Source organism: Hydra viridissima, unplaced genomic scaffold, assembly GCF_058129835.1.
Source record: "Hydra viridissima isolate aposymbiotic clone 2 unplaced genomic scaffold, HvirCarnegie_v1 scaffold_97, whole genome shotgun sequence".
NCBI lineage: Eukaryota > Metazoa > Cnidaria > Hydrozoa > Anthoathecata > Hydridae > Hydra > Hydra viridissima.
Window position 1 is genome coordinate 22,240 of NW_028324367.1, and position 12,623 is coordinate 34,862.

General features: G+C 36.5%; 1 protein-coding gene across 3 annotated transcripts; it reads right to left on the bottom strand.

The window, feature by feature from the left end:
• Positions 1–2,441: 2,441 nt before the first annotated feature.
• Positions 2,442–9,600, bottom strand: LOC149875937 (uncharacterized). Of its 3 annotated transcripts, XM_090075995.1 has the most exons (6): positions 8,495–9,029; positions 7,677–7,930; positions 3,469–7,343; positions 3,170–3,235; positions 2,854–2,910; positions 2,442–2,696 (listed from the first exon to the last, which is right to left on the bottom strand). In XM_090075995.1, exon 3 carries the CDS (start codon positions 6,257–6,259, stop codon positions 3,470–3,472), a length of 2,790 nt encoding a protein of 929 aa, XP_089932121.1. In that variant the 5' UTR covers positions 6,260–7,343; positions 7,677–7,930; positions 8,495–9,029; the 3' UTR covers positions 2,442–2,696; positions 2,854–2,910; positions 3,170–3,235; position 3,469. The 3 variants fall into 3 exon arrangements, with proteins under 3 accessions (XP_089932121.1, XP_089932120.1, XP_089932119.1); XM_090075994.1 differs by lacking the exons at positions 7,677–7,930; positions 8,495–9,029 and adding an exon at positions 9,547–9,600 and having other exon boundaries at positions 3,469–6,288; XM_090075993.1 differs by having other exon boundaries at positions 3,469–9,594.
• Positions 9,601–12,623: the final 3,023 nt, after the last annotated feature.

Genomic DNA, 12,623 nt, shown 5'->3' on the forward strand with positions numbered 1-12,623 from the left:
GAGTACTTTTTCAAAGAAAAGTTAGCGCAGTTTTCCCCTTTTAAGATTAGATTATGAAGCTTGACATAACAAAACACAAAACTAACAAAGGCAAGATAAAATATAAGGTAAACGCAATATAATGTATAGATGAAACTAAAGTTAGGCTGCATAAAACAAACGGGTAACAATACTCTTCTATGTATGTTTACATTGAGTTAAATAAAATCCTTTGCGCAAATATAGGTATGTTAGAGAATAAAAGTGCATAAAAAGCCTCAGTACTTTGCTGTAGAAGAAGTGGATGAGTAGATACAATTTTTTAAATTTGTGTGCTGTCTCTATCGAATAAGTTAGTTTTCGAGAGTTTTTTCAAAGCAAAATTAGCGTAGTGTTCCTCTTTTAAATCTAGATTATCTCAAAAATAGATTTCGAATAGTTTTTCAAAGAAAGGTTAGCGCAGCTTTCCTCTTTTAACATTAGCTTATGTAGCTTGACATCACAGAACACAAAAAGATAAAATAAAATATAAGACAAACGTAAAATGAAAAATAGATGTAGCTAAAGTTAGGCTGCATAAAAAACCAACAACATAATAATCTACTAGGCATGTTTAAATTGAATTAAATAAAATCCTTTGCGCAAAAATAGGTATGTTAGAGAGTAAAAGCGCATAAAAAGCCTCGCTACTTTGTTAAAGGTAGTTTTTGAATAGTTTTTCAAAGACAGGTTAGCGTAAATTTCCTCTTTAAAGTTTAGCTTATGTAGCTTGACATCACAAAATATAAAACTCAAAAAGACAAGATAAAATATAAGATAAACGCAAAATAAAATATAGATGAAACTAAAGTTAGGCTGCATACAAAACCAACAACATAATATTCTACTAGTTATGTTTAAATTGAATTAAATAAAATCCTTTACGCAAATATAGGTAAGTTAGAGAGTAAAAGTGCATAAAAAGCTTTACTTTGCTGAAGAAGAAGATGAATAGATGCAACTTTTTAAATTCGTGAGCTATCTCTATCGGTGTAAGGTAGTTTTTGAACAATTTTTCAAAGAAAAGTTAGCCTAGTTTTCTTCTTTTAAGTTTAAATTATGTAGCTTGACATCACAAAATACAAAACTCAAAAAGACAAGATAAAATATAAGATAAACGCAAAATAAAATATAGATGAAACTAAAGTTAGGCTGCATACAAAACCAACAACATAATATTCTACTAGAAAAGTTAGCCTAGTTTCATTCTTTTAAGTTTAGATTATGTAGCTTGACATCACAAAACACAAAAAGGCAAGATAAAATACAAGGTAAACGTAAAATAAAATAGAAGTCAAACAAAAGTTAGGTTGCATAAATACAAAAACTGCATTGCCAAAAATAGAATTTGTTGTCTAGAAAGACCTTTTAAACTTTGTTTCTTTCGTTTTTTGACTTAGTGAATCGCGATCTGGTTTTTCTTAGGCGCGCTTGTTTCTTAGTTGTTTTTTTTGTAAAGAAACTTTATTCAGACGTTTTTTTTTACGCAACTCCTTTAACATTATTTTTAACAAAGTATTCTTTTATACGTGTTTACATTGAAATAAAACCCTTTGCGTAAATAGAGATAAATTAGAGAGCAAAAGTACATAAAAAGCCTCGCTACTTTGCAGAAGAAGAATTGGATGGCAAGATTCGTGTGCTTTCTCTTTCGTTTAAGGTACTTCTTGAATATTTTTTCAAAGAAAAGTTAGCGTAGTTTTCCCCTTTTAAGTTTAGCTTACGCAGCTTGACATCACAAAACGCAAAAACCAATAAGGCATGATAAAATACAAGATAAACGTAAAATAAAATAGAAGTGAAACAAAAGTTAGACTGCATAAAAACAAAAAAAAAAAAAAAAAAAACATAATATACTTCTATGTATGTTTACATTGAACTAAATAAAATCCTTTGTGTAAATATATGAAAAAATAGAGAGTAAGAGTTCATAAAAAAGCCTCGCTATTTTGCTGAAGAAGAAATGGATGTCTAGATCTTTTAAAATAAGGAACTTTTTGATTTCTTTTTCCGAAAAATGGTTGGAGCAGTTTTCCTTTTTTAAATTTCACTTATGCAGTTTAACATCACAGGAAATATTATTTTGCTTTTTAACAAACTCTTAAAAACATCAGAAGTAATTCTAAATGCAACTCTATTAAAAGTTTTCACAGAATAACAAAACGACTTCTTTTTTTTTTTTTTAAAGATAAAAAAAAGTTTGAACTATCTTTAAATAAGAAATGTGAGAACAGTTTAACAGAACTTCTTGTTTATTATGTCTTTAGCGAAACAGATAAAAATATTTGCAAAAGCATAGATAAAACAAACTACACAAAAGGCCCATCTTTATTGCCAAACTGAACAAACTTATCTAAACTACATAAATGGTTTCACGATATTGCCATATTGAACAAACTTTTCTAAACTACCCTCTTTTTGAATTTTTAGCTTCATGTTTTTAATTTTGTCTTTAATATGGCTTTGGTAGGAGTACTTTTGCAAGACATGAATGAGCTTGTCACTGCTATGATTTGCCAAGATGCCAAGGTAATCTTTGTACGAGCAACTTGAGCTTACATCTGTAAACACGTCTTGCAAGATGTATGCCAACACCAAAGCTGCACATCGTGGAAAACTTCTGGTGTTGAACCATTCGTTGTGGCCAGGGCAAGCATTCAGCTCTTCAACTATTTCATCTAAAATTTTACAAACTCAAGTCATAACACAAAGTGATTAAATCAAATATTCATTTGGTTCTGAAGTAAGACAAGATTTATTCTGTTTTTTTATTTATTTTTTTTTGTTGACCTTATTGTTTGCACTGATAGCAATAACTGGTTTTTGAAAGATTACCTAAATGGCATTGGCTAACTTCTGCTTTGTTTTCCTTTGTTCTTGGCTGAGTTGATCCTGAAATAAAATAAAACCATGTTCATTTTTCTAATTCATAAAAACCATCAACAGTTTCTAAGTGTTAGAGATGATAACAAGCTGTGCATGATTTCTAACGGTGATGTTTCTAACTTCATCATTAGAAATCGGGTAGACACAACTTTCTAAAAGTGCACTTAGCAATGATGGCTAGTTTTTGTTAACAGTTAACCATCTGAAATTGTGCAAGAAGAGGTTTGTGTTTATATATCTTTGTATAAATTAGGTTTTACATTACCGATGAGTTCTTGAGTGAAAGATGGCATTTCCAACTTGATTTTTTTTCTTCTTGGATCTTTTACTTCTAAAACATAATCAGTTTTAGTATCATTCACTTGTATAAACATTTAAGCAATCACAGAATTAGTCCTGCAACAAATACATACACACTTCTGTGTTGTTTTTTTGTTTTGTTTTGTTTTTTTTACAGCTCTAACAATAACAATAGGGCAAGGAGTTGATTTGGGCATTTTCATTTTTTGAAAGCGTGTTGAGATTTGCATAAAAATCAAAAATCAAAAATCAAAAAGAATTTACCTCAGGATGTAGAGGCAAGACTTTGGCTAAATAGGCTACCAACAGATTGAACAGCATAAGGTGAGAGCTGCTTTGCAAGAACAGTACCAGCCTGTTGGACAGGAACAGCTGAAACTGGATCAGATGAAAGAAACAAACTGGGTTTGGCCAATGTTTGCTGAAAAGCAACAAGGCTAGGAGTCAGAGGAACAGAAAAGACCTCTTTTGAAGGACAGAAAGCGACTTGCTGAGAAGGAGAAGCAGAAACAGGTTTGGCAACCACTTGCTCATTAAAGTAAACTGGAGAAAGTTTTGCATGGTGTTCAATAAAATCCGGTTCATCAGGAAATAATGTTAATGCAAGAGGAGAACAAGCTGTGCCAACAGGAACAGCTAGAGTCTGATCTACATCCATACAAACAGCTTGTTCGTTAGGAACTAGTTGTGCAAGAGCAGGGGATAGTTCAAGAACTGGACCAGCGATTGTTTGTTCAGATGGAACAGACGAAACAGGAGTTGAGGTAGGTTCACACAAGAAATCTACGGCATGGTCGTTGCTATCCTCTAAAGGAACATTGTTTTCTACAGCTGGAGAAAACGGAACCACTGTGGTACAGCTGAAAGTAGCAGCACATTCTTCAGAGTCAGAACCGGAGTCTAAATCTTCCTCAAAGATGTCCTCAACCTCATGAAAACCGTACTCCTCTGCATTAGTTTGGAGCCAGTCCATCACATCCTTCTCCTTCTTTGGTGGTCTCTCAGACTTTTCAACAGTCAAAGACTCTATGACTCCGAAGGACTGTCCGATGCCCAGGGCAAAGCGCAACTCCTCTGCAGCGTTCCACTGGGACACATAAAAGCTATCCATTGTGTTCCTGCTGTGCTTCATGTAGAGTGTAGCAAACCGCTCGCGATCTTCTTTGCTGTTGTTGGCAAAGTAAGTGGCTATCGAACCGCGAATGCAAGTGGGAGTAAGACGCTTCATGGGAATGTTTACTTGGCTTTTTCTGAAGCAGGACGTCAGGCAAGAGGAGATAGCAGAGGAACCCATCTGGTAAACAGGCACTCTAGTTGCACCGAGTGTCACACATTCGTCTTTGTTGGGTCTCATCGATGGAAAAAGGGGCCTGTAGCAGTCGCTCAACTCCAAAACAGTCTTGGTGTCTGCAGCCATGTAGTGAGAGTCGTTGACAAGAAGGTCTCTGTATCTCAGCAAATAAATATCGATCAACACTTTCAAGTCGTTCGGCACTAGAATGTTTTTGGCTCCGTACTTGTATGCTGTTTTGTAGCGCTCTTGCACAATGCAATATCCACACTCACTCTTCTCAGCAGCCATGTAGTCTCTAATGTTTAAAAGAGCAATGTTAGATTTTCTTAAACTGTTAATTACAGTGACAGAGAGCAGAAGATGGTTTCGTAGAGACACAGCATTGTCTCTAGTCGGTGTAAGAGACGGCTTTCTAATCGATTCCACTAACTGTCTTACGTATGCAGACTTGCCATATTCGTTCAGCAAACTGACATTGATGATGTTGATGCATTTTTTGCTTTTCACAAGGCTCCTCCTCAAAGAACGAAAGGGCCTCAGCACTTTTTGTAACTCCTCCACCTTGCAGCGCAAACGTCGGATGGCCTCATGAGAAAGTCCGAAATAGACATTCCTGGCTTCACTGAAACGAAACAGGAGACAAAGGTAGACAAGGCGGTTGTACAACGTGTGACAAGACATGGCTTTTGTTTGGTCAAGTTCACTCAGCTTGGAATTGAGCTGAATGTTTTTAAAGTGCATGGAAAAGTATCTATCCTCCAAAACGTTGGAATTGGTGAGAGCGTTCGGGTGCAGCGTCAGCGTGCTGTCACAACATGTCAATATTTCAACAACTGCATTTTTGTAGATCTTTGCTTGTGACAAAGTGTTGTTGTTGGCTACCACAAGCCACTTTTCAAAATCTCTGAAGAGCTCATCTGCTGACTGGTAATAAAAGTGAAAAGCATCTTTGTCCAGCTGAAACAAGAGTCTCTTATCTTCTGTCAAGACGGAGGAGTTGGAAACCAAGTGCTTTAAGGAATTAAAATCAGAGTCTAGGACGGATTCGGTGTTCAGCTCTTTGTTTTCTACAGAGGTGCATTGGTTTGCAGAAGGAGCCTCGGACGAACCAGCAACTGATGAGGGCAAGCTTAAAAGAGGATCAGAGGAAAGAACCGGAGAAGAAAAAGAGGAGGAAGGCCCAGGAGCAGAGGATGCAGAGCCTGATGCAGACGCTTGTTCAGCTACTGGCTTAATACCAAAGAAGGCAGGTCGAATAAATTGAGGGACATAGAGCTTGTCGTTGTCGTATCGCTTTGCCTCTGCAATCTTTTGTTTGATCGTCTTGGAATCGTAGAAATGAGTCTCTTTCAAGTGTATGTCCAGTCGGTCGTAATACTTCCAACATTGCAAACAGGGGTAAGGTTTTGGACAGCCGGACTTGCGTTCGAGACGAGCATGCTGAAACTTCCTGACCATTGCAGAGTAAAAGATGGAAGCTTCATCCAAAGTCCAAGAATGATCTTTTTTAGTCAAGTGTCTTTTAATGCTTGTGGAGGAATGTTTGCACAAAGGCATCGGACAGCTAACAGCGTACCTCTTCTTGGTACCATAGAAAGGTACAACCCTGTTTACGGAGCCACACGCTGCAACTAATGCGGCCCTGACTTTGTTTTTGAGCTTTAAGTCTCTCTGTTCTTGTGACTGCCTTCTTTTCTTTTTTTTCGCTTTAGAGTTCGGAGAAGGGGCAACAACAGTGTTGTTTTCTTGTGAAGAAGACATGTTCAGGTGTTTGTTTGCAACGGTTTATGCTAAAAAAAAGAAGACAGTTAGTGAGAGTGTTTTTCTTCTGCCTGCATCCTGGAATCCTGGAATGTTTACAACTGCAGGGAAGAGCTGTGTTTTTTCGAATCCTCTGCAAAAGAGAAAAAAGAAAGAAAAGAGAGCAACAAGAAGAAACAAAGTTTCCACTAGCAAATGAAAAAGAATGAGAGCAACTAGCATTACATGCATGGTGGCAGCAGTGATTGCTATTATGAGAAGGAGAATGAGAAAAAAAAAAAAAAAAAAGAAACAAATAAATAAAGAGATGGAGTTTGAGAGGATCTCGCAACCATATGACTCAAAGAAAGAAACTGTGTTGAAAAAAGGCAAGAGAGGGCAAATAGAACTTGCTAACAAGGACAAATGACAGACATAACTACAACAGTAACAACTCTCATTGCAAGCATAATAACAACAGCATCAGCATCACTGACTCAGAGAGTGTTGACATAACAAAAAAGAAAACAAAAGTACAAGCCAAGTGGGGGAACATTAACAAACACTCATTGCAACTATAACAACAACAACAACAACAGCAACAGCATCACTGACTCAGAGGGTATTGATAAAAAAAAACAAGCAAAACAAAAACAAACAAAAAAACAAATAAAAAAACAAAACAAGCAAATTGGGTGAACAGTAACAACTCTCATTGCAAGCATAATAACAACAACAGCATCAGCATCAGCATCACTGACTCAGAGAGTGTTGACAAAATAAAATAGACAATAAGCAAGCAAAGTGGGTGAACAGTAACAACTCTCACTGCAAGCATAATAACAACAACAGCATCAGCATCAGCATCACTGACTCAGAGAGTGTTGATAAAATAAAACAGATTATAAACAAACAAAGTGGGTGAACAGTAACAGCTCTCATTGAAAGCATAATAACAACAACAGCATCACTAACTCAGAGGATATATAAAAAAACAAACAAACAAACAAACAAAACAAAAACAAAAAAAAACAAGCAAAGTGGCTGAACAGTAACAGCTATCATTGCAAGTAAAATAACAACAACAGCATCAGCAACATCATCACTGACTCAGAGAGTGGTGATAAAATAAAACAGATTAAAAAACAAGCAAAGTGGCTAAACAGTAACAACTATAAATACAAGTAAAATGACAAAAGCAGCAACAGCATCACTAACTCGCAGGGTGTTGATAAAAAAAAAAGCAACAAACAAATAAAGCAAGCAAAGTGGGTGAACATTAACACTCATTGCAACTATAATAACACCAACAGCAACAGCATCAGTGACTCAAAGGGTGTTGATAAACAAAAACAAAGGCACAAACAAAACAAGCAGAGTGGGTGAACATTAACAACACTTATTGCAAGCATAATAACAACAACAGCATCAGCATCACTGACTCAGAGAGTGTTGATAAAATAAAATAGATTATAAACATGCCAAGTTTGTGAACATTAACAAACACTCATTGCAACTATAACAACGACTACAGCAACAGCATCACTTACTCAGAGAGTGTTGAGAAAAAAAACAACAAAAAAAACAAAAACAAAACAAAACAGAAAACAGAAGTACAAGCCAAGGGGGGGGGGGGGGGAACATTAACAAACACTCATTGCAACTATAACAACAACAACAGCAACAGCATCACTTACTCAGAGGATATTGATAAAAAAAAACAAACAAACAAACAAACAAAACAAGCAAAGTGGCTGAACAGTAACAGCTATCATTGCAAGTAAAATAACAACAACAGCATCAGCAACATCATCACTGACTCAGAGAGTGGTGATAAAATAAAACAGATTAAAAAACAAGCAAAGTGGCTGAACAGTAACAACTATAAATACAAGTAAAATGACAAAAGCAGCAACAGCATCACTAACTCGCAGGGTGTTGATAAAAAAAAAAGCAACAAACAAATAAAGCAAGCAAAGTGGGTGAACATTAACACTCATTGCAACTATAATAACACCAACAGCAACAGCATCAGTGACTCAAAGGGTGTTGATAAACAAAAACAAAAGCACAAACAAAACAAGCAAAGTGGGTGAACATTAACAACACTTATTGCAAGCACAATAACAACAACAGCATCAGCATCACTGACTCAGAGAGTGTTGATAAAACAAAATAGATTATAAACAAGCCAAGTTGGTGAACATTAACAAACACTCATTGCAACTGTAATAAGAACAACAGCAACAGCATCACTGACACAAAGGGTGTTGATAAACAAAAACAAAAACACAAGCAAAGTGGGTGAACATTAACAACACTCATTGCAACTATAACAACAACAACAGCAACAGCATCACTGGCTCAAAGGGTGTTGATAAAATAAAGAAATAAAAACAAAACAAGCAAAGTGGGTGAACAGTAACAACTCCCATTGCAAGCATAATAACGACAACAGCAACAGCAACACCATCACTGACTCAGAGAGTGTTGATAAAATAAAATAGATTATAAACAAGCCAAGTTGGTGAACATTAACAAACACTCATTGCAACTATAACAACGACTACAGCAACAGCATCACTTACTCAGAGAGTGTTGAGAAAAAAAAAACAAAAACAAAAAAAAAACAAAACAAAACAGAAAACAAAAGTACAAGCCAAGTGGGGGAACATTAACAAACACTCATTGCAACTGTAACAACAACAACAGCAACAGCATCACTTACTCAGAGAGTGTTTATAAATAAAACAAAAAACAAAAACAAGAAACAAAAATACAAGCCAAGTGGGTGATTACTAACAGCGCTAACAGCAGCAACAACAGTGTCTTTAGAAACAACAAACAAGTACAACAGCAACAACTGCTTTTACAGAGTATAACAATAACAACAACATGGCACTAACAACAACAAAAGGGTTGGAATAAAAACCTGTAGGCAAAAGGAGAGCTGCATTCAGACAAGATCGATTACAAAGAGGCTCTTCTTTAGGACAGAGGAGAAACTGCTTTTGAGGGACAGAGGGACTTTTGTTGTTGTTGTTGTTGTTGTTGTTGTGCAGAAACCAACAAACTTTTATTGAACCGAATATAACCGAATATAACCGAAAGTCTTGTTTGCTTCTGTTTTGTGCCATCAAGAAGGGAAAACAAAACATCACAAAACAAACGAAGCAAACGAAACAAACAAACAAACAAACGAACGAAACAAACAAAAAAAAAAAAAAAATTAAAAAAATTAACAAACAAACAAACAAACAAACAAGCAAACAAACAAAAACAAATAAGAATAACAGAAAACGCAGTACCGAAACCTCGCCATTTTTTATCCTTCCTCAAGCTTTCTCTGGGCGCCAAAGACCGAGAAAGTTGAGCAAACGTGACGTTGAGGGGGGGGGGGGGAGGGGGGTACTTAAGGACAGCAGACCGACCAATGGCACGCTTAGGAGAGACCCACGTGAATGCTACATTTTCTTTCTATGTACGCTGAATCCGCTCAAAGTCTGGAATTTCCAGCATTCACGTGTCATCACTCCAGCCACCAGATTGGCCCACACTTTGCACACTTTCAAGACTAGAAACTCACTTGTGCTCAATTTGAGCAAAAAAAAAAAAAAACTAAGTCTCGCATGGCGACAACTTTTCCAAAAGCAAACAAAGGCAAACGAAGGCAAACGAAGAAAAAACAAAAACAAATAAACAAAAACAAAACCGAATAGGGAGAGAGAGAGTGAGTCGACTCATTTCTTTCGACTGCCTTAAACGAGAAGTCTAAAACGTTTAAAAGTTGAAAACTAAGTTTTTTAAATGAACTGCACCGAAAAAACTTTACGACAGTTTAGCTGGTTAAAAACGCAGAGGAAAATATTTTATAAAATTTAAGCGTTCTAAAGATGTCCATTTTTGTTTTTGTTTTTTTTATTTTGGTTTGTTCCTGGCTTGTTTCTTTCTTTAAATTCTAGCGATCGAGCATATTTGAACGGTTTCATCAACCTGTCGGCGCACGTGCTCGAGAGCTAGAACTTTGATTGCTTCTGTTGTTGAGAATTGAGAATGTCCGAGCAGGTTTTTTTATCGATTTCATCGCTTGTGGCGAGGCAAAAATCAAAACGCTTTTTGGACGAAAGAAAAGAGATTAAAAGGAAAAAAGAGAAGAAATAAAAAAACAAAAAAATAGATTATGTGTTATGAACATTTATTTTCTCACGCGATGACGTCTAGTTTTGTTAGAGTAATTAAAATATGGTATCAAGTTTGTAATTTCTATCTTATTTTTAGTTACGGATAATTGCCAATTATGTCACGTTTAGTATACACAACGCTGTTTTCTTAATAGCAATATGATACAAACAAGTTATAAAAAAAAAAGCGTTCGCTCGATCTTCCTTAGTCAGTTGAACAAAAAGAAATTTTCACAACATATGATTGATTTGGTTGTCCTAGCAAGCTGTTTTAGCAAACGGCTAGAGGTTGCAACTGTTGTTCATTGAAAACGAAAAATCTAGCGTCAGCAACAAATTTTTGAATACATAATGTACGCAAAAGTGGCACTAACAAATGAAAATGTAAAAAAACTGTTTACCTTGATGCCAGACTCGCAGAGATGTTGTCGCTCGTTGCTATCGACTGCGAACAGCTTTGTTGTTTTTCGAAGTGCCTCTTCATTCTACTTATAGCCGAAGTTTTGGCTTCGAAAAAAAATACGAACGTCGTTAAGCTCAACGAGCTGCTTTAATTGTTGTTCGTGCGAAAACGAAATGCTTAAAACGGATAAAAGTGTTGGCGTAATTACACTTTTTGACCGCGATGCAGTTTGTCAACTCTAGCGTACTTTTTTGGCTCGTGGAGCAAAAGCCTCATGATAATAGCAAAGGCTTAAAATGTCTTAACATGTCAGCAAAGGCTTAATATGCTTAATAAACTGTGTTAAGCTTTTGCGGTGCAGTTCATTTACAACTTAATTTGCAACTTGCTGGCACAAGCAAACGTTTATGACTTCTCGTTTAAGACAGTTGAGCGAAATCAGTCGACTCACTCATTCTCCCTTTTCTGTTTTGTTTTTGTTTTGTTTTTTTGTTTTTGTTTTTGTTTTTGTTTGTTTTTTTTTTTTCTTTGTTTGTCTTTTGTTTAAAATGTAAAAAACTCGAAAGGAAAGTTGTTGCTTTGTTTGCTTATTGAAAGTTTTCGCCAGTTGCAAGACTTAGTTTTGTTTTTGTTTACTTATTAAAATATCGAGGAAAATATTTGAGGACATCGCATTCTAATGGTGCCTTTATAACAACATCTAACGATTTAACGTTTAATGTTGTGCTCAAAAAAAAAAATTCCTTTTATATCTCTCAATGGTCTCCAACGATAAAACTGCCGACCAATCGCAACGATTAAACAGCCAACCAATGGCAGCTCAATGGTCTCCAAACAAGAGACTGCCGACCAATGGCAGCTCAGTGGTCTGAGAAGTGAGATCATTCGATTTCCTTTTATTATCTCCAGTTTGAACTAGTGCTTGGCTTGTGGTGCAGAAACTAAAACTTCCCGTTTTTGTATTTTGTTTTGAATTTCTTTGCTTTGAGCTTTTTAATCGATCGATAGCTTTAGGAGAAAAGAAGAAACCCCTCTGACGAAGTCTTGGCTTTTTTAAAAACGCTCAAATTTTGGCAAACAAATCTCATACAAAACGCTACTTTGATGTCAAGCTTTCGTTACTCCCTACTCCCTTCTAGCGGAGGGCGGCAAAAAGGTGTTGCATCCTAGAGCTAAAAGTGAGGAGGGAAGCAAGTTTTTTTTTCGTTTTGTTTGCTTTTTTATGTTTTTTGTTTTTTTGAGGGGGGAGAGTTAGAGGGTAAGGGGGTTAGGATTAGAGGGGGTTGGGGTTACGGTTTGGAAACCTGGGGACGAGGATATCAAGCAGGAGTTTAGTGTTAAGGTTAAAGGGCCCACGAGGGGCGTCCTTCAATTGTAAAATGCCTTTAGACGCACGTGTCTAGTCGTCTCGTTGCATCGACCTAGAGGAGTTTTCTGATAGATCTTGCGCTTTGGGCTCAGTTAATCGGTCTGTATCCATTGTAAACACGGTGTCTGCCGTTAGAAAATCGTTAACCAGGCGTTTGTGAGCTTTAACAACCATCCCTTTGAGTTTAAAACGAACGTTTCTTCAAAAGCCACTCGAGATGGAGGTACTCACGGAGGTTTGTTACGGTAACAACCCTGTGGTTTGCCATCTTCTTTCTTTCCGCAGCGTCGCAAACGCATCGGCCGGTCTCTTAGGTGACGAAAAAACGTCTGATCTCTCGACTGGAATGCTTAACGTACTAAGATTAGTAGAGTTAGTACTAAGAGTTGCATCTGGCCGCCGTAATTTTCTTCGATGATGTCTTGAAAATTT